At 37.3% G+C, this 19,057-nt stretch overlaps 1 protein-coding gene and 1 pseudogene across 1 annotated transcript in view; both read right to left on the reverse strand.

Moving 5' to 3' along the window:
• LOC101671676 (beta-galactosidase-1-like protein 2) overlaps window positions 1-19,057 on the reverse strand; it is a 74,657-nt gene that overhangs the window by 37,182 nt on the left and 18,418 nt on the right. Inside the window, exons 4-9 of the mRNA XM_013062172.2 lie at window positions 16,205-16,273; window positions 13,524-13,619; window positions 12,185-12,293; window positions 9,246-9,338; window positions 2,876-2,957; window positions 1,605-1,669 (exon numbers count right to left, since the gene is read on the reverse strand). Coding sequence (XP_012917626.1) covers window positions 1,605-1,669; window positions 2,876-2,957; window positions 9,246-9,338; window positions 12,185-12,293; window positions 13,524-13,619; window positions 16,205-16,273 — 514 coding nt within the window. The remainder of the gene's footprint in view (window positions 1-1,604; window positions 1,670-2,875; window positions 2,958-9,245; window positions 9,339-12,184; window positions 12,294-13,523; window positions 13,620-16,204; window positions 16,274-19,057) is intronic.
• Window positions 3,626-5,006, reverse strand: LOC106006984 (annotated as a pseudogene).

The raw sequence follows: 19,057 nt of genomic DNA on the forward strand, positions 1-19,057 counted from the left end.
TATTCTATTACATGGTCTGATTATCAACCTGTGATCTCAAATCAGTAATTTAACCTAAGTCATGGTTTCCTCATCTGCAAAATGAGAGTACGATTAATAGCTTTTAACATGGTAATATAGGAAGTAAACATGAAAAAAATAGGAAGATTACATAAAGTTGTGTATTTAAATATTATCACAAGTTTTTCTAGCTTTTGTTAATACCTCATACTCTGTATTTGCCTTTGTTTATTGTCTGCCTCTTACCACTAAAATATAAGCTCCAAAAGTTCTGCTTTTATAGATTTCATTCACTGCTTTATACACAGTGCCTTGAAAAGTACCTAACTGGTACACAGTAGATGTTAAAAACATTTGCTGACTTACTCAATAAATAAACAAATTACCTCATTTTCAGAACTTTGCTAATTATAGACAGCATATCATTTTTAACTTTGGATTCCACTGGTTTTATTGCCCCCCCATTCTTCTTCCATTATCATAATGTTAACATCTATCTGAGTGCTTACTTTGTCATGGGAATTATAGCACCTCTTCATATTCCCTTGGAATGCACTGACCCTAATCCCTGCACATCTCTGAGCTTCCTGTACCACTTCCTGATGTTGGCCTAGTCATTACAAAGCTGGACATCTCCCTTTGTATCTTTTCTCTAAATCTTAAGTGCTATCTCAGACCATAGGGGAGGAGAATCAGGGATTTAACGGTTCTTAGAGTTCCAGACGTTATTTTATATTGATGGTAATTAACATATTCTTCTTTTGCTCCTAATACCACATATCTCAGTCCTGTGCAAAATGAAACACATGACCATGGATCTCAACTGGTGGTAGGAATCTATACCACCCTCTGATCTCCAGTTACCCATTAATAGTTTTACTGCAATTAGCACTTCCTATCTTGTGTTTATTTACATTCCTTGTCTCTCTCACTGGATCATAAGTACTTACAGGTGAATGGGGCCATGTGTAAGGGGTTAACAAAAACCTCTCTCTTTGCCCATGCAAACTAACTTCAGGTCTACCTGAAAACCAGATAAAGTCAAATGTTATGCACGTTATCAGTCAGATTGCTATGATTAAAATGATCTCTGATTAGCAAATTGTATCTGGACTGGAGGACTATGAATGATATTCAAGTTCCTAGTGTAGACCTAGATGCCTGCATGCAGTGTATCTTGAAACCGAGAGTTCCCTTTAGCAGACTTGGAATCTATACCTATAGAGCTGTGAAAAAGGATACTGGTTGGTTCCCCCACTGAGACTGAGGCTTCTCTGCAAGGATGGTTCCCATTCCCTAAAACCTGAGCTGTCACTGGGGGTAGGGACTGCCCCTGGACTGCTGTGAGGATTCCTACTGACGCTGCTTTGCTAGTATGCTATGTTTCTCATTCCGGATTCTTCTAAAGGGCTATGGCCCAGACATTGTAAGCATTTGAACTTGATTTAGTTATACCCCAAACCACCTACAGCAGGCATTTCAAGGGCATAACACATCCAGGTTTTAACTGAACTAATCACTGCTGAGAATTTCCCCCCCAAATGAAATAGAGGTCCTAGAGTGAGCCAGAATCAAAACATCTCTCATCTCTCAAAAATCCTTACCTGAATTGATAAGAGTGTATCATAAGTTTCTTTCTTTATATTTTTCATGTGGACAGTGGAAAGTACTGTGGAGGAAAAGGAGACACTGTGTATGAAGTCCTCCTACAAGCACTGTTGAGCAGAGAAAGACTATACTCCCAGACAGAGGATGAAGATGTGGGCCTCCACAACTTCTGCACATACACCTCAGAGGGAGTTCTCATTAACACTTTATTGATTGCAGTTAATAATAAAGATATGTTCCTGCATGTGGGTCCATACCTGCTCCATACAAAGTGTTTTCACGTACATCCCTTCATTTAGCATTTACAATGAATGACCCAGACAACAAGACTGGTTAAAATAAATTAAGTTATGCTGATGAATAAACAAAAGTCAAATGAAAAAACTCAGCCCAAAGAGATGAATAGCCTAAGACCTAAAACTTGACTATAGATCTCCTGAATTCTAATTCAGAATGCTCTCCTACCTCTCCTACAAGATGAAGGACACCAAAAGATGGGAGAAAGGCCAACAGAAGAGAACATGCCTGACAGGCTGTGTGTGTGAAAGGACTGCAGATAGCGGTTTTCTCTGATTCAATCTGTCTGCACATCGTCTTTTTCCATTTTCTTAAGTGTCAATCCATATTCCCTCCTTAGAATTCTATTCCATGTTTCCCTAATACATTTATTCCCCAAACTTATTTATCCTCCGAGTTTGGGGTCTTGGTCCATGACAGTACGATTTCTCAGACTGCCTCCACTTCCTGTTGTTCAGTCATAGACATTTGGCAATGACAAAGATAGCCCTTACTCTGGTCTCAGCCAGGCCCCACTCTGGCCACTAAGGACTGAAAAGGATCGAGCAAGCGTTCTGCATTGTTGGTTCTGTAATTAACAGCTGGTGGGGTAGTAGGGTAAGAACTTGTTCCTTAACTCACCCCACCACTTTCTCCTAAAAAACTATGGGGCCTCGGGATTAGTTGATTAAGCATCTGACTTCAGCTCAGGTTGTGATCTCAGGGTCCCAAGGATCAGGCCCCATAGTCAGGCTCCATGCTCAGTGGGGAATCTGCTTCTCCTTCCCCCTTTTCTTTTGCCCTTCCCCCAACTTGTGGGCTTGCATGTTCTCATGCTCTCTCTCTCTCTCAAATAAATAAAATCTTTAAAAAGAAAACTATGGGGAGAAATAAAGCATCCACGGGAAATGGGAGAAATAAAGCATCAGAAGGACTGCGGTTCTGTTTCAGACTTCACTAGTACAGGAAAAAGAATAAAGAGAAATTGTACCCCGTTTTAAGTGGCCTCTTGTCAGTTCATCTCCATTATCAGCGGTCATAAGCAGCACCTTGATTCCTCTTGTGATCAGAGCCTGTGAAGAAATTTAGTAAGGTAAATGAACTGTCCCTTATCCCATGGAATGGCTTTTCTCTAGAAAAAAAATGATGGTGATAAAAATACTGGAATGAAGCTGAGGAATGGAGAACAAGCCTAATTCTTTCATCCAACTTATTGTAAGTTAGTAAATTAGAACCAAAAAACATCATCCCTGCCTCAGCCACACTCAGAAAGGTAAAACTGACAATTAAAATATCGGACCTAAAGTAAGAGGCAGTGAGACTATTTTCTTTCTTTCTTTTTTTTTCCCCCTCATTAAACTTTTATTTTTTTTAATTAATTTTTTATTTTTTATAAACATATATTTTTATCCCCAGGGGTACACGTGTGTGAATCACCAGGTTTACACACTTCACAGCACTCACCAAAGCACATACCCTCCCCAATGTAAACTTTTGTTTTAATGGGTCTCAGAATTTTGTGACAGATATTTGGTCAAGTTGTTTCCATTAAAAAGTACTGATTTTAAAAACTAGTAACTTAAAACTGCCACACACACACACACAAAAAAAAACAAATGGTCCACAAAACATTTTCTTTTCCTTCTAAAGGTTTTACGATGCATTGTTATCATTAACCAGTCTTTTACTATTAAACTTAAATGGCCAATTGACACAAACACCACTGATTAAGACTGGGGTGGCAGGTATTGGGGATAATATTCATTGAGGCTTCTGAGCTTTATGGGCAGACTTGGTGACCTTGCCAGCTCCAGCTGCCTTCTTGTCCACTGCTTTGATGACACCCACAGCAACTGTCTGTCTTTTGTCACGAACAGCAAAATGGCACAGAGGAGGATAGTCAGAGAAGCTCTCAACACACATAGGCTTGCCAGGAACCATATCAACAATGGCAGCGTCACCAGAGTTCAAGAACTTGGGACCATCTTCCAACTTTTTTCCAGAATGACGATCTATCTTCTCCTTCAGCTCAGCAAACTTGCAAGCAAGCAATGTGAGCAGCTGTGTGACAATCCAGCACAGGTGCATATCCAGCATTAATTTGGCCTGGATGGTTCAGGATAATCACCTGAGCTATAAAGACAACTGCTTCCATTGGTGGGTCATTTTTGCTGTAACCAGTCACATTGCCACGACAAACATCTTTGACAGATACGTTCTTGACATTGAAGCCCACACTGTCCCCAGGAAGAGCCTCACTCAAAGCTTCATGGTGCATTTCAACAGACTTGACTTCAGTTGTAACGTTGACTGGAGAAAAGGTGACCACCATGCCAGGTTTAAGAACACCAGTCTCCACTCGGCTCACAGGGGCAGAACCAATAACACCAATAATGTAGATGTCCTGGAGAGGCAGACGCAAGGGCTTGTCAGTTGGACGAGCTAGTGGCAAGTTGCAATCCAGAGCTTCAAGCAGTGTGGTTCCACTGGCATTCCCATCTTTATGGATGACTTTCCATCCCTTGAACCAAGGCATGTAAGCACTTGGCTCCAGCATGTTGTCACCATTCCAACCAGAAATTGGCACAAATGCTACTGTGTTGGGGTTGTAGCCAATTTTCTTAATGTAGATGCTGACTTCCTTAAAGATTTCCTCATATCTCTTCTGGCTGTAGGGTGGCTCAGTGGAATCCATTTTGTTAACACCAACAATTAGTTGTTTTACACCCAGTGTGTAAGCCAGAAAGGCATGCTCACGGGTCTGCCCATTCTTGGAGATACTGGCTTCAAATTCACCAACACCAGCAGCAACAATCAGGACAGCACAGTCAGCCTGAGATGTGCCTGTAATCATGTTTTTGATAAAGTCTCTGTGTCCTGGAGTATGTGATAGTCACATAATACTTGCTGGTCTCGAATTTCCACAGGGAGATATCAATGGTGATATCACGTTCATGTTCAGCTTTCAGTTTATCCAAGACCCATGCATACTTGAAGGAGACTTTTCCCATCTCAGTAGCCTCCTTCTCAAATTTTTTGATAGTTCTTTTGTCGATCCCACCACATTTGTAGATCAGATGACCAGTAGTGGTAGACTTGCCTGAATCTACGTGTCCAATGACAACAATGTAGATAGAGCCTTTTCCTTCCCCATTCTGGTTTAGGTTGAGCGATGGTTTTCGCGACACCTGTGTTCTGGCAGCAAACCCATTGCGAAAAAGCCAGTGAGACTATTTTCATTCACCTTAATACAGTGCTTTCCCCTAAGGCCTTGAATCCCAGATTTTGTATAGTGCATCAGAGAGCTTAAGACAAACTTCTCCTCCATACTCATATGCAAATTATCTACATGCCCGGGACCCAGCTCACGGGGTGGATTAGGAAACACACGCACAACTGCTGGTTTTCCTTTAGTCAATGGCATGCACAGGTAAATTTTTATTTAGTCAGTATATGGTTGCACTTGTCGCTGCCTGAAACTTTAATGTCTCTACTTCAATTAGAAATAAATCCAAGATAGTCTAAATCAAAGAAAGAGAGAAGAGGCTAAGAAATTTATCTATTTGATAAATCAAATACTGAGACTATGGCCATGAATACTGAGAAAAGCCAAAGGTATGTCTTCCTGGGCCTGTAGATCGCAATATTCTGAAGGTGAAACTATTCCTGCAATTATTCTTGTTGGGAATGAGAAGGTGGTTTGCTTCTCCTGAACTCTTCTGAAAAACAGGGAAGGCTGAGAGGTGAACAGAATGAGTGAGAGGAGATAGCATGTCATATATTAATTACAGCCAAACTTCTACTACCATAGGTCCTATTAGATGTAATGTTTCCCAATTTGGGGACCAGCAAGCAATATGGCAAATTGGTAGAGGACAATATAACTTTTCATCTAAACTAGAACACTTGGTAAAGAAAAGGGTGCTAACTGGGATTCATGGACCACTACTGATAGGGAGGGCAATAGGTTCCACTTCTAGGCACAGTGGGCTATTTTGCTTCAGACTAACCATCCTGCTAATAGCAACTAGATGAGCTGGACAAATACTAGACATATGCCAAGGAAGGACTTGAGGAGTCAAGTTTTCAGAGAGGCAGGCAGCTGAGAGAGGTGAAACTAGCATGTTTTAAACTTTTTCCTTCAGACATTGATTCCCCAAGCATCAGTTGAGAGGCTAAAAAAGCTGATTAGATTCCCCAGCATTTTATGGGATGTTGGGAAAGAAATTGCAGTTTATAGACTTCCAAAATAGAAGAGGTGCCATAACAATTTTAGACTTTTAGCTGGGTCACAAAGGATTATCTATCCCCTAGGAGAGAAGGTGAGCAAGCATTAGACTTACTCTCATAAGAATTAAAGCCCAGCTCCAAATCATTTGTTACCTTCTAGAAGCAAAAATAAATCCATCTGAAGAACTTCAAATGATCTCAGTCATGTTTTCATAAATAAATAGGATTGAAAAATTATTAGCCATACCAAAAGATATTATTTACTGAAAACATGAGAAAAACAGACAACAGAAGAGATAGATAGGAAATTAGACATTAGGTTTCTTAAACACAGCTTTGAAATAATTATAATTAATGTGTTCAAGGAATCTTTTAAAAATGAAAAATTTTGGCCAAAAAAAGGAAACCACAGAAAAGAATCAAATGAAAATTCTAGAACTAAAAATCACTATATGTGAAATTAAGAACTAGGTTTAACATCAATTTAGACAAAGCTGCAGAGAAAATTCATAAATTACAAGATATCTTAGAAAAAAGTAAGCCAGAAAAGAGCAAAACAAATATGATGAAAATATCTAGTTTTGTATAACAGAAGTCCTAGAGGAAAGGAGAGAAAAAATTAAGCTGACAGTTGGTGGAGATTTTCCAAAACCAATTAAAGACTTCAAGCCACATAATGAGGGGTGCAAACAAATGTAGGCAGAATAAAAATAAAAACCACACCTAGCCAAATCTTAGTAAAGTTGAGGAAAACCAAAAAATAAATCTTAAAAGAAGCCAGAAAAAAAATACATTTTACCTTCAATGGAACCATAATATTATCAATACCTAACTTCTTAATAAAAAAATTGTATGCCAGAGAATCATCAAAGAAAATAACTGCCAATCTAGAATTCTACATACAGTACGAATATCCTTCAAAATGGATGATGAACTAGGCACATTTTCAGGTAAACAAAAGGTGAGAGAATTTGTTAATAGCATACCTGCAACAAAGAAAATACAAATAGGTATTCTTTAGGCAGAGGAAATGATAAGAGAGATAAAGCTCAGAGATGCAGAGAGGAGATAAGAGCAACAAAAAAGTAAATTAGGTACATAAATCTAAATTACTCCATGTAATAATAAAAATAATATCTTGTGGACATAAAATATATTTAGCATTAAAAGAAATAACAATAGTACTGAGGAAAGAAAGGAGGAAAATGCAATTAAACTTAATTTGTCTAGGAACCAGCAAACACACTAATTTATATTAGACAATAATATTTCTAGGATAAATAGTAGTCTAGTATAAACAGTAGTCTAGCATAAATAGTAGTCTCTATGGCCAATACTAAAAGAAAAGTAAAAAGTGTTTAACAGGCTAATACAGGAAAAAATGGAATAAAAAAAAATACTCAGTCAATCCAAAAGGAAAAAAAAAAAGAGAGAAAGAAAAGACCACAAGACATGTAGGGCAAATAGAAAGTTAACAGGATGGTATATTTAAATGCAACTGTCAATGGGATGCCTGGGTGGCTCAGTGGGCTAAAGCCTCTGCCTTTGGCTCATGTCATGATCCTGGGGTCCTGGGATCAAGCCCCACATCCTCTTCCTCCTCCCTGCCTGTCTGCCTACGTGTGGTCTCTGTCTGTCAAATAAATAAATAAAATTTTTTTTAAAATAAATAAATGCAACTGTCAGTAATTATATTAAATTTAAATTAGCCAAATAACTCATTTAAAAGATAAGAATTTTCATAATGAAGTAACAAAAACAAATTCTAATCATATACTGCTTATAAGGTATGTTCCTTAAGCATATGAATCCAATGGGAGAAGATATTTGCAAACGACATATCAGATAAAGGACTAGTGTCCAAAATCTATAAAGAACTTAGCAAACTCAACACCCAAAGAACAAATAATCCAATCAAGAAATGGGCAGAGGACATGAACAGACATCTCTGCAAAGAAGACATCCAGATGGCCAACAGATACATGAAAAAGTGCTCCATATCACTCGGCATCAGGGAAATACAAATCAAAACCACAATGAGATATCACCTCACACCAGTCAGAATGGCTAAAATCAACAAGTCAGGAAATGACAGATGCTGGCGAGGATGCGGAGAAAGGGGAACCCTCCTATACTGCTGGTGGGAGTGCAAGCTGGTGCAACCACTCTGGAAAACAGCTTGGAGGTTCCTCAAAATGTTGAAAATAGAACTGCCCTATGACCCAGCAATTGCACTACTGGGTATTTACCCTAAAGATACAAACGTAGTGATCCAAAGGGGCACGTGCACCCGAATGTTTATAGCAGCAATGTCCACAATAGCCAAACTATGGAAAGAACCTAGATGTCCATCAACAGATGAATGGATCAAGAAGATGTGGTATATATACACAATGGAATACTATGCAGCCATCAAAAGAAATGAAATCTTGCCATTTGCGACAACATGGATGGAACTAGAGCGTATCATGCTTAGCAAAATAAGTCAAGCAGAGAAAGACACTATCATATGATCTCCCTGATATGAGGAAGTGGTGATGCAACATGGGGGCTTAAGTGGGTACGAGAAGAATCAATGAAACAAGATGGGATTGGGAGGGAGACAAACCATAAGTGACTCTTAATCTCACAAAACAAACTGAGGGTTGCTGGGGGGAGGGGGGTTGGGAGAAGGGGGGGTGGGGTTATGGACATTGGGGAGGGTATATGTTTTGGTGAGTGCTGGGAAGTGTGTAAACCTGGCGATTCACAGACCTGTACCCCTGGGGATAAAAATATATGTTTATAAAAAATAAAAAATTTTTAAAAAAGCATATGAATCCAGAATAATTGAAAGTAAGAGGATAGAAAAGTATGTATTATACAAACACCAACCAAAAGAGAGCTATGATGTTCACAGAAAAGAAAAATATTTTAACATCAGTCTGTCTTAACTTGAGAGTTATATAGGTAGTTTCTTTTCTCGTCTTAAGACATAAATGCATGAAAAAAATTAAACTGGACCTTATTCATCTTTATATTCCATGGTATCATGCAAGCTATAGCTACTCAGGATAGTTAGTTTGCTCCACAAACTAACAAAATGAGGAAAAAAATATGTGAACATGGAGGAAATTGAAAGGAGCACTTACCTTTTTAATATAAGACATGTAACGATTATCCCGATGATATGAACCATATTCATTCTCAACCTGCACAGCAATGATGGGGCCTCCATTTCCATACTGAGGGTCAAGGAGATGAGAGTTTGAGAGTAAAGTTACTGTGGGAAAGGCTAGATTTTCTCAATTTTGCTGTTGCACACACATACTTAGAGTGCCATAAAAATAACACGTTCCTAAACTCAACTGCAAGTTACACTATAATTCAGGCAATTTCTCTCACTCCACAGTCAGCAGTCAACTGCTCCTAGAATCCTACCTTTTCTAGTACTCCCTATTAATGGACTCCCACCCTCTTCCCTTAATTCAATGCATTAAGCATGACGCTTCACACCTCCACTTCCATCCTTTCTATCTTAGCACCAGTTAAATGAGTCAAATGTCTCTCATCCTCCTTACTTCTCAGGAACTTCACTCTTTTTGGACTACCCTTCTGTCTTCTATATCATCATCTCCCTCTTTACTAAACCTTCCCCATTGTCATTTAAATTGACACAAAGTCCAATGTTAAAAATAACTTGCCTGGACCACTTCCCCCTCCAGTGCCCACTATCTTGCCCTCTTCATCTTCATGGACAAACTCTGAAATATTCCTGAACTAACACTTGACTTCTTTTTCTCTCATTTACTCATTTACTCTTTTACTCATTCCCATTCTTTCCATTCTACCTATGTTATTAACAATACCTTATCTTTGCTAAGTTCAAGCAATAAATTTAAATTCAAATTTACTATCTCTCTAGGCAACATTTGGCATCCTTGGCTACCTTCTCCTTCTTGAAACCTCTCATCTGTGGTCTCCTATTGCTCTTTCCTAGTTTCTGGCCTGCCTCTGGCCTGGTCACTACACTTCAGTTTTCTTTTGTGAGCTCCTCTTGCCCTACCCACCTCTTAAATGTTGATGTTTCTCATGGTTCTTTATTAATCCCAACTTTGTGCTAAGTCACATCCCTTCTGTTCTTGTAATTATGCCCTCTTGCAAATATCTTCACATTTCCCATCCCTACTCATTCCTGTCTGTTGATGGTAACATATTCAGTCATCCCCTATCTTTATAGTTCTCACCAGTCTAGCCAATATATTTTCTCTTCATATCTTGCACCTGTCACACCTTAGTTGAGGTTTATCATGCCCACTTCAGCAACTCCTCAACCTACCCTCAGAGATACATGGGGAAGCGTGAGATACTCCTCCCAGCATACAAAAATAGAAATAGTGTTGATTTCTAAGGATTAAACTGCACACCAACCATGCAAGTAAGAATCTGGACAACACCCAGCACCATGTGTAAGTGTCATTGAAGTGTTTGCACATCAAAACCTGTATTCATCATGGTTGAGGATCAACTGGGTGGAAAGAGTTGAAATGGAAGAATCTTTAGCAAGCAAGGAATGACTGCATTATATCCTGATAGGGAAAAAAGAGGACAAAAGGCCCACAAGAGTGTTTCTCAAACCTTTAAATGTCATCCTCTGCTGACAAACATTGAAAAATGTAAATGTCATCTTCTGCTAACAAACACTGAAAAACTTTTTCAAAACCTGCTTCTCTCTTCCCCTTTCCCATCTATCCAATTATGAATATAGCAGGTTATAGAATAGATAAAGAGGGAAGATCCAGAAATTGACAGATCCAGAACCAGATCAATACAACTAGAAGTTCTAAAAGGCAGCTACTCATTGCAAGTGTTGATTTATAACACCATTATAAAATGCTTTTAAGGCCTCCAAACTGCCTCAGACCCTGATTTTGTGTTAACTAAGCAAAGTTCTGATTATTAATTTAGTTTTCCAGGAGTTGCAAGACTGAGAAGTCTGATTTGGGGTGGGCTAGTACAATGCTGTCCTGCAGAACTTTCTGATAATGAATATTTCTGTGTTTGCATTGCCCAATATGGTAGGTATCCACACATGCCTACTGAGCACTAAAAATGTGTCTAGTATAAAAGAGGAAATTATTTTTAAATTTTATTTGATTTTAATTAAATCAAATTAAAGCATATATATAGCTACTGTACTGGATAGCATAGCTCTAATCTTTTTGAAGGATTATCTCCACATTCCCCAAATGGCACACAGATTCTCTTTAGTCACTTAGTAGTTTTAATAGCTTTCTTGAGTCTGATCAACTGAGATACTCAGTGTTAAGAACCAACTCTCCATAGTAAATTCAGATTCACATTCTGTGAAGCCCTCTCCTACCCACATACAAGTTTGTCATTTCCTCCATTTAATCTATGATAATATCTCCTTCAAATGATTACTGTGGCAGTGAAATATGCTAGGTAATTGTTGATTGCCTCACAGAAATCTTGATGCCTAATAGATGTTAAATTTTTGTTCTCTCCCTTTGTTCATTTTCTATCTGGTTTATAGTCCTTTTTGTTTTGTTTTGTTTTGGTTTGTTTTCCAGCCATTTTAGAAATATAGTATCACTAAACAATGATTATGTTTGGCATCATGGCTTTATTGTGGTGGAGGGATGTTAAAAAACAAATAAATTTCAACTTTTACAAAATCGCTGACTTAAGGTCACCCATCTAATCTATTATGTGTGAAGGACTGACAAGTCGTTACCTTTAGAAGCCATATTTAGGCATTTTGAGGACTACCACTAATTTCCCATTTATGGTGACTGAGGGCAAAGATACAATGGGAAAGAGAAAACAAAAATATACAGAGTCCAGTTTCAAGTCCACTGCCAGAGAAAAGGCTTCCAGTTGGCAGCAGATAGGAAACAGGCAGAAAAGCAAGGTAATAAAAACCTGGTATTTCTTAAATAAGGAATTGGAACGAACTGCTATATATGCACTTCCTCTTCTGTGTGATAGAAAATAGGCTAACTTTATCCAGGAAATCAGCTGAAGCAATTACTTCTCTTGGTCATAAGAATGGTGAATTTGGATTTACCTGGAGTTGTACTACCATGGGAATTATCTTATCAAAATAGTGATTCACTGCTTTAGTGAAGCCTCTGTAAGTTGTTCGCAGCTTCATTTTTGGATCCCGGAGTAACCAGCTAGGATTGAAAAGGTAAGAATTACTCTTGTGGTGGGAAACAGGAATAAGAAATGCTCAAGCATGAGGCTGGAAAACAAGGACAGCCACACTAGAACAGTGTATTGCCAGATCTTAATCCATCTTTAAAAAAGCAATCTGCATTCTAGCTGCAAATAGCTCAGCACCTTAACCACATCAGAGTTGTGTACTGATGAAATGATCCAGAGCCCCGAAATCAAACTGCAGCCCATAGGCCAAATCAGAGCCAATGTCTATTTCCAAAATAAAGTTTTATTGGAACACAGCCAGATCCATTTGTTTACATGTTGTCACAGCTGTGTTCATGCTACAGGAACAGGATTGAGTAGTCATAACAGACTATGTATGTGGCTCTCAAAACAGAAAGTATTTATTATCTGGCCTTTTACAGAAAAGTTTTACAAACCCCTAGTCTGGAGTGAGACTTTTGTAAAGTTGTTTCAAAGTTTTTAAAAAATGCTCTTTGATGGAATATTATTTAGCCATAAAATGGGAATGAAGAACTGTACCTGCTACAACACAGAGGAACCTTGAGAACATTATGCTAAGCAAAGAAGCCAGTTACAAAAGGTCACATATTCTCTAATTCAATTTATATGAAATATACAGAATAGGCAAACTGACAGGGTCTGAAAGCAAACTGGTGGTTGCCAGGGGCTGGGGGAAGGAATAATGGGAGTTGACTGGACATAGGGCTTCCTTTTCAGGTGACAAAGAAATCTGGCACTAGACAGTGGTGATGGTTGTTCAACATTTTTGATGTAGTTAATTGTCACAAAACTGTACACTTTCAAATGGTAAGTTTTTATGTTATGTGTATTTTACTACAATAAAAAATGATTGGAAGTTACCAAGAGGGAATGCCCCTTTTTAAAAAGAGATAATTGACCCAATTTCTTACTACTTGTACCTCCATCACAAAAACTAGAACTTACAAAGGTATTGCTTATGTGGCAGCCACTAGTTTTTACTAAAATAAAAAAAAATGCTCTATCTTATTTACACTGCAGAATTGTGATGGAAGTTTATAGAAAAAAAATACTACAAAATCCCAATAAATCGAAGTTTATTTTCTATGTCATTAAATGGGAAAATAGTATAGGTTAAAAATGTACACAGAAAACCAGCAAAACCCTTTGCTCTAACTTGCATTTGTATGTACTAGGGGCCCATATGGAGTCATGGTCAGGGGCCTCAGAGAGGAACTTACCTGGGTAAGCCTCCAAGGTCTAAGTCGCTACCGATATAAGGACCTGGACACAGAATTACCCACAGCTCTGCCTCCGAAGCCATGGATATAAAAGTCCTGGGAAGCGAAGCAATAAGGATCATTTATTATTCAGGCTGAGACTGGAATCACTGAGTTCTCTTCTGAGGTTAGAATGGGTGGAACTCCCAGCCTGGTCTACAAAAGTCTTTGTAGGTGGCATGAACCAGAGAGACATGGAGCCCTACACTCACTTACAAAGGGGCTCATTTATGTTTCTAGAAAACAAGTCCAGAAGACTACTCCTCCCCATGCATCTGCCCCCACCATGCAAGAAAGCCATGCTAAGGCAGATTCTTACAAACCTTGTTCCTCCTTCTTCTATGTCTCCTACTTTCAGTCAGTCACCAAATCATGTTTATTCCTCCAACTTAATGTTTTCAAATATGAAACTCCTCTTAATTTCTAGTACCACTACATTTATTAAAGCACTAATTATTTCACACCTGAGTTATGACAGTGGTTTTCTGACTGCTTTCCTTCCTTCTTCTTACCTTCTTCCAGTGCTTCTCCAGTCCCATCAATAATCATCATCAACAACAAAAATAGGATACAAGGTAAAAATTAATTTTTACCTTGTATCAGCATCTGGCACTATAGCCTTCTTTAAGACTATTATTTTATTTCACAGTTCAGTGAGATAAGTATCAATATCATCTCCATTTTACAATGAAATAAAAAGCTTAAATAAAGCTTGAAATAAAAGCTTAAATAAGTTGGAGCTTCCTAAAGGTCATATTCTCAGAAAATGGAAGAACTAAAAGTACAATCTGAGAGCTTCCAGAAATGAAATATCAACTACTATATTATTATACTGCCTCTTTAAAATACTGCTGGTACAATCTTTCTAAATGTACATACAAACTTTCCAAATTAAAATTCTTCAAATGACTCCCAATGACTTCAGAAAAGATTCCAAATGGTGAAGCATAGTAAATATAAAGGCAAGCTGTGTTCTACTATCTACTACTATCTATTCAGCTTCATTTTTTGGCATTATCTCTAGTTAAACTAATAGGAGAACCAGACAGCATTATCTGCAGTTCCCAGAAAATAGAATGTATGGCAGAAGGTTAATCACCAAAGCCATTCCCTTTTCTTCCTGGGCATACAGCTCAACTGCATATCCCAGCCTCGCATGCATTGAGGTGGTGTTGCTATGTGACTGACTTCAAGCCAACAGAATGTGAACACAAGCAATGTGTTCTGATTTCCTAAAAAGATTCTTCCTTCTCTCTCTTCCACTGCTGACTTGATGCAGTATAGCAGCCTGGAAGCTATATGAAGAAGATGGTGAAGTCACATATAGAAAGATCCTGAATCTTTCAATTATTTCTTGGAAAAGAGACATAATGCTTACCAGGAATACCTATTTTAGATTTTACTTAAATGAAAAAAATCTTTATTGTTAAAGACATTGAAGCTTACTTGTTATAGCAGCTAACATCACCTTAAGTAACTTAAAAATGTTCTCTCACATCTCTGACTTTGCCCTTGCTGGACCTTCTTCCTAAAATTCCACTCAGTCCCCTCTAGCAATCTCCTACTCAACATTTTAATTACTTTAGCTATAACTTCACTGTTACCTTTCCTGATCTGTTCCCATAAATTGGGTTGTGTGGTTTTAGTATAATATTTGTCTCCTTCTCTATAGGGAATCTTTAGTCTTAAGAGTACAAAGAGTATTATCTGTCTATCCCTGCACCAAAGACAATGTCTAAACTCTAGCAGATAGCTAATACATATTTTTGAATAAACAATTATAGATCTTCCTGAAGATTTGCTACATGTATTTTACTACTATTGGGTTGCTTCCTAACCAACCCATCATCAGTTGAAAATATTGTAAGTAAAAAAATGCATTTAATACACCTAACCTGCTGAATATCATAGCTTAGTTTAACTTACTCTACAATGTGCTCAGAACATTTACATTAGCCTACAGCTGGGCAAAATCATCTAACACAAAGCCTTTTTAAGTGTTGAATATCTCCTGTAATTTACTGACTACTAAGCTCAAAATGAAAAAACAGAATGGTTGTATAGGTACAGATTGGTTGTAAGTATATCACTGTCTACCCTCATGATTGCAAGGCTGACTGGGAACTATTGTTAGCCGGTGCTGTTCAGTATCATAAAAGTGTATAGTACAACATATTGTTAGCCTGAAAAAAGACCAAACTTCAAAATTTGAAGTACAGTTTCTACTAAATGAATATCACTTTCATACCATCATAAAGTCAAAACACTGTAAGTCAAAACGTTGTAAGTTGGGGACCATGTATACTCTGTGCTATATACTAGAAATCTTGTAAACTATCATCCAGAAATATCCTCTTATAACTGAGACAGCAGGTTCTTCATAATAGATTAAAACTGCAGCACTTAAGATGCAGACTTCCTAAACCACACTGTAAATAAAATACACCAAAAACACTAAGCTCTACGCTCTATTGCAAATAACAGATTCACTGCTCAAGAGGGCTTCAAACCAGGGAAAAGAATTATCAGAGCTTCCTGATCATTTCCCAAACAGAAAGTAAGGTGCATTTATTCATCTGATCCCAGAGTCTAGCCCCTGTCTTCAATCCATGGAAAGAAGCAACCACAGCACTAAGACATACGTGAAATCCAGGTTTGCAGTAAGATAAAACCAGCCTTTTCTTGGCTCGTGAAGGTTCCAGGGAATATGCCTGCAGTGGAAAAAAGAGAAATATAAAAATATTTTACCTTATTTGACCTTATTCCATATTGATTCCTCCAGTTTTAAGATAGCACCTGGCCTATCTCTACTGTGAAGGAAATTGAAGATTTCAATAGCCAAGACTCTGTGTGTGAGTGAACTTTGTATTAGCTTAAAAATTTACTCCTTCAGGGGAGCCTGTGTGGCTCAGTCATTAAACATCTGCCTTCTGCTCAGTTCATGATCCCAGGGTCCTGGGATGAGCCCCACATTGAGCCCTGCATGGAGACCCCTGCTCCGCAGGAAGCCTGCTTCTCCTCTTCCACTCCCCCTGTTTGTGTTCCCTTTCTCACTGTGTCTCTCTCTGTCAAATAAATAACAAAACCTTAAAAAAAAATTTTCATCCTTCAAATCCCCAGTGCAGATCCAAGCAACCAATAGCGTTCCTTGATGCTGAACTTCAGGTAGATAAATATATATGTAACACCCTCTGAGGTGGAACCACAAATTTCTTTTTTTTAATACTAATGAAAATATATGAAAATTTAAATCCATATCTATAATAGCAAAAAAGAAAAACCCATTAACCATAAAATGGAAACCAGCAAGAGCTGAAAAGTTTATAGAACTTTTGAATGAATAAAATGAAATCCAGCAAACAACAAAACAAGATTCACAATACTTGGGATACATTAAGAAAATTACTAGGAATGCAAAATCGGAAAAATGTGACACAAAGCAGAAAAAAAAAATCAAGCAATAGAAACAATCCCAGAAAGGACATATAGGATGAAAGGAGCAGAAAAATAAAATACTAAAAAGGTATAACAAGTATGTACCATACCTTTAATAAGTAATGGAATGCATAACCATGATAAGGAGAAAAATAGAAGATACTAAAAAGACTCACATGGAACTTCTAAATTTTAAAAAATAGCATCTGCAACAAAAAATACTTGATACTATTAATAGCAGAGATTAAAAACACATTGGCTGAGACTAATAACAGAGTACATACAACAGAATAAATGGTCAGAACAAAAGAAACTATCCAAAATGGAAAGTAGAAAAAAGGAAAACTAAAAATAAAAATGAATACAGGATCAGTGACCTATGCTTTCTCACCAAGAAGTCTACCATACATGGAATTGCACTCCGGGGAAAAAAGGGGGGAGGCAAAAATAGTAGTTGAAATAGAGCCACAATTTTACCATTTAATGAAATCTATAAACCTACATGATTCAAGAATTTCAGTGAAACACAAGCAGAATTTAGGAAAAAAAATCTACACCCGAGCAAATTAGAATCAAATTGTTAAAAACCAAAGAAAGAGAGAAAATCTTAAATGCAAACAAAGGGGAGGTGTGATAAGAAGCAGATTTGTCATCAGATAATGTGCAGGTCAGGAGAAAATGAAGAAACATTTTAAGATACTGAAGTTAAAAAATGAAAACAAAATTAAACCATGTCAACCTAGAATTCTACCTATACTCAGTGAAATTATCCCTCAAAATAGAAGATGAAAAAATCAACTTTCAAGAAAACAAAAGCTAAAAGAATTCATTACTAACAGACTTCCACTACAAGAAATGTCAAAGGAAGTCCTTCCACAGAAGGAAATACAACATGGAAATTATAATCTATACAAAGGTCTTGAAGAGCACTAAAAATGATAAATATGTGGTAAATAAAAAAGATATTTATCACTTTAAATTCCTTTCAAATATAACTAGCTGTTCAAAGCAGAAAAATAATAATGTATCATGAATTCTGTAGCTCATAACAAAGCCTATGACACAATATAGTACAAAGGTAAGAAGAGTAAAATGGAAATACGAGTTTTAAGACTCTATAGTGATAGCTTTATATATTCAAAAAAAACAGAGAGCAAATTAGGAATTTAAGAATTTAGATATATAACTTTATATAAAAACTTTGGAAATGAATTCAGGATCCTTAAAAAATGATTTAATTCAACAACAGGTAGATCATCAGGTAGATCATCCAGACATAAAACCAATAAGTAGATCATCCAGACATAAAACCAATAAGGAAACACTGGACTTGAACTACACATTAGACCAAATGAGCCTATTTGACAAATATAGAACACTCTATCCAATAGCAGCAGAGAACACACATTCTTCTCAAGTGCACATGGAGCATTCTCTAGGATAGATCACATATTAGGCCATAAACCAAGTCTTAATAAATTCAAGAAAAATGAAATCATTCCAAGTATCTTTTCTGCCATAATGGTCTGAAAAATAGAAATCAATTTTGAGAAAAAAAGAACTGGAAAATTCACAAATATGTAGAAATTAAACAACATGATTATCTGGAAAGATAGGGGCACCTGGGTGGCTCTGTGGGTTAAGCTGCTGCCTTAGACTCAGGTCACGATCTCAGGGTCCTGGGATTGAGCCCCTCATTGGGCTTTCTACTCAGCAAGGAGCCTGCTTCCCTTTCTCTCTCTCTGCCTGTCTCTCTGCTTACTTGTGATCTCTTTCTTTGTCAAATAAATAAATAAAATCTTTTAAAAAAATGGAAAGATATTCCATACTCTAGGATTGGAAGAATTAATATTGTTAAAATGCCCATACCAACCAAAAGAATCTACAGATTCAGTGAAATCTCTATCAAAGCTACAACAGCTTTTTTCACAGAAATTTAAAAAAAAAAAACTAAAATTTGTATGAAACTACAAAAGACACTGAATAGCCAAAGTAATCTTGAGAAAGAACAAAGCTGGAGGCATCACAATTCCTGATGTCAAATTATATTATAAAGCTGT

Source organism: Mustela putorius, unplaced genomic scaffold (assembly GCF_011764305.1).
Source record: "Mustela putorius furo isolate JIRA1106 unplaced genomic scaffold, ASM1176430v1.1 tig00000460_pilon_pilon_pilon, whole genome shotgun sequence".
NCBI lineage: Eukaryota > Metazoa > Chordata > Mammalia > Carnivora > Mustelidae > Mustela > Mustela putorius.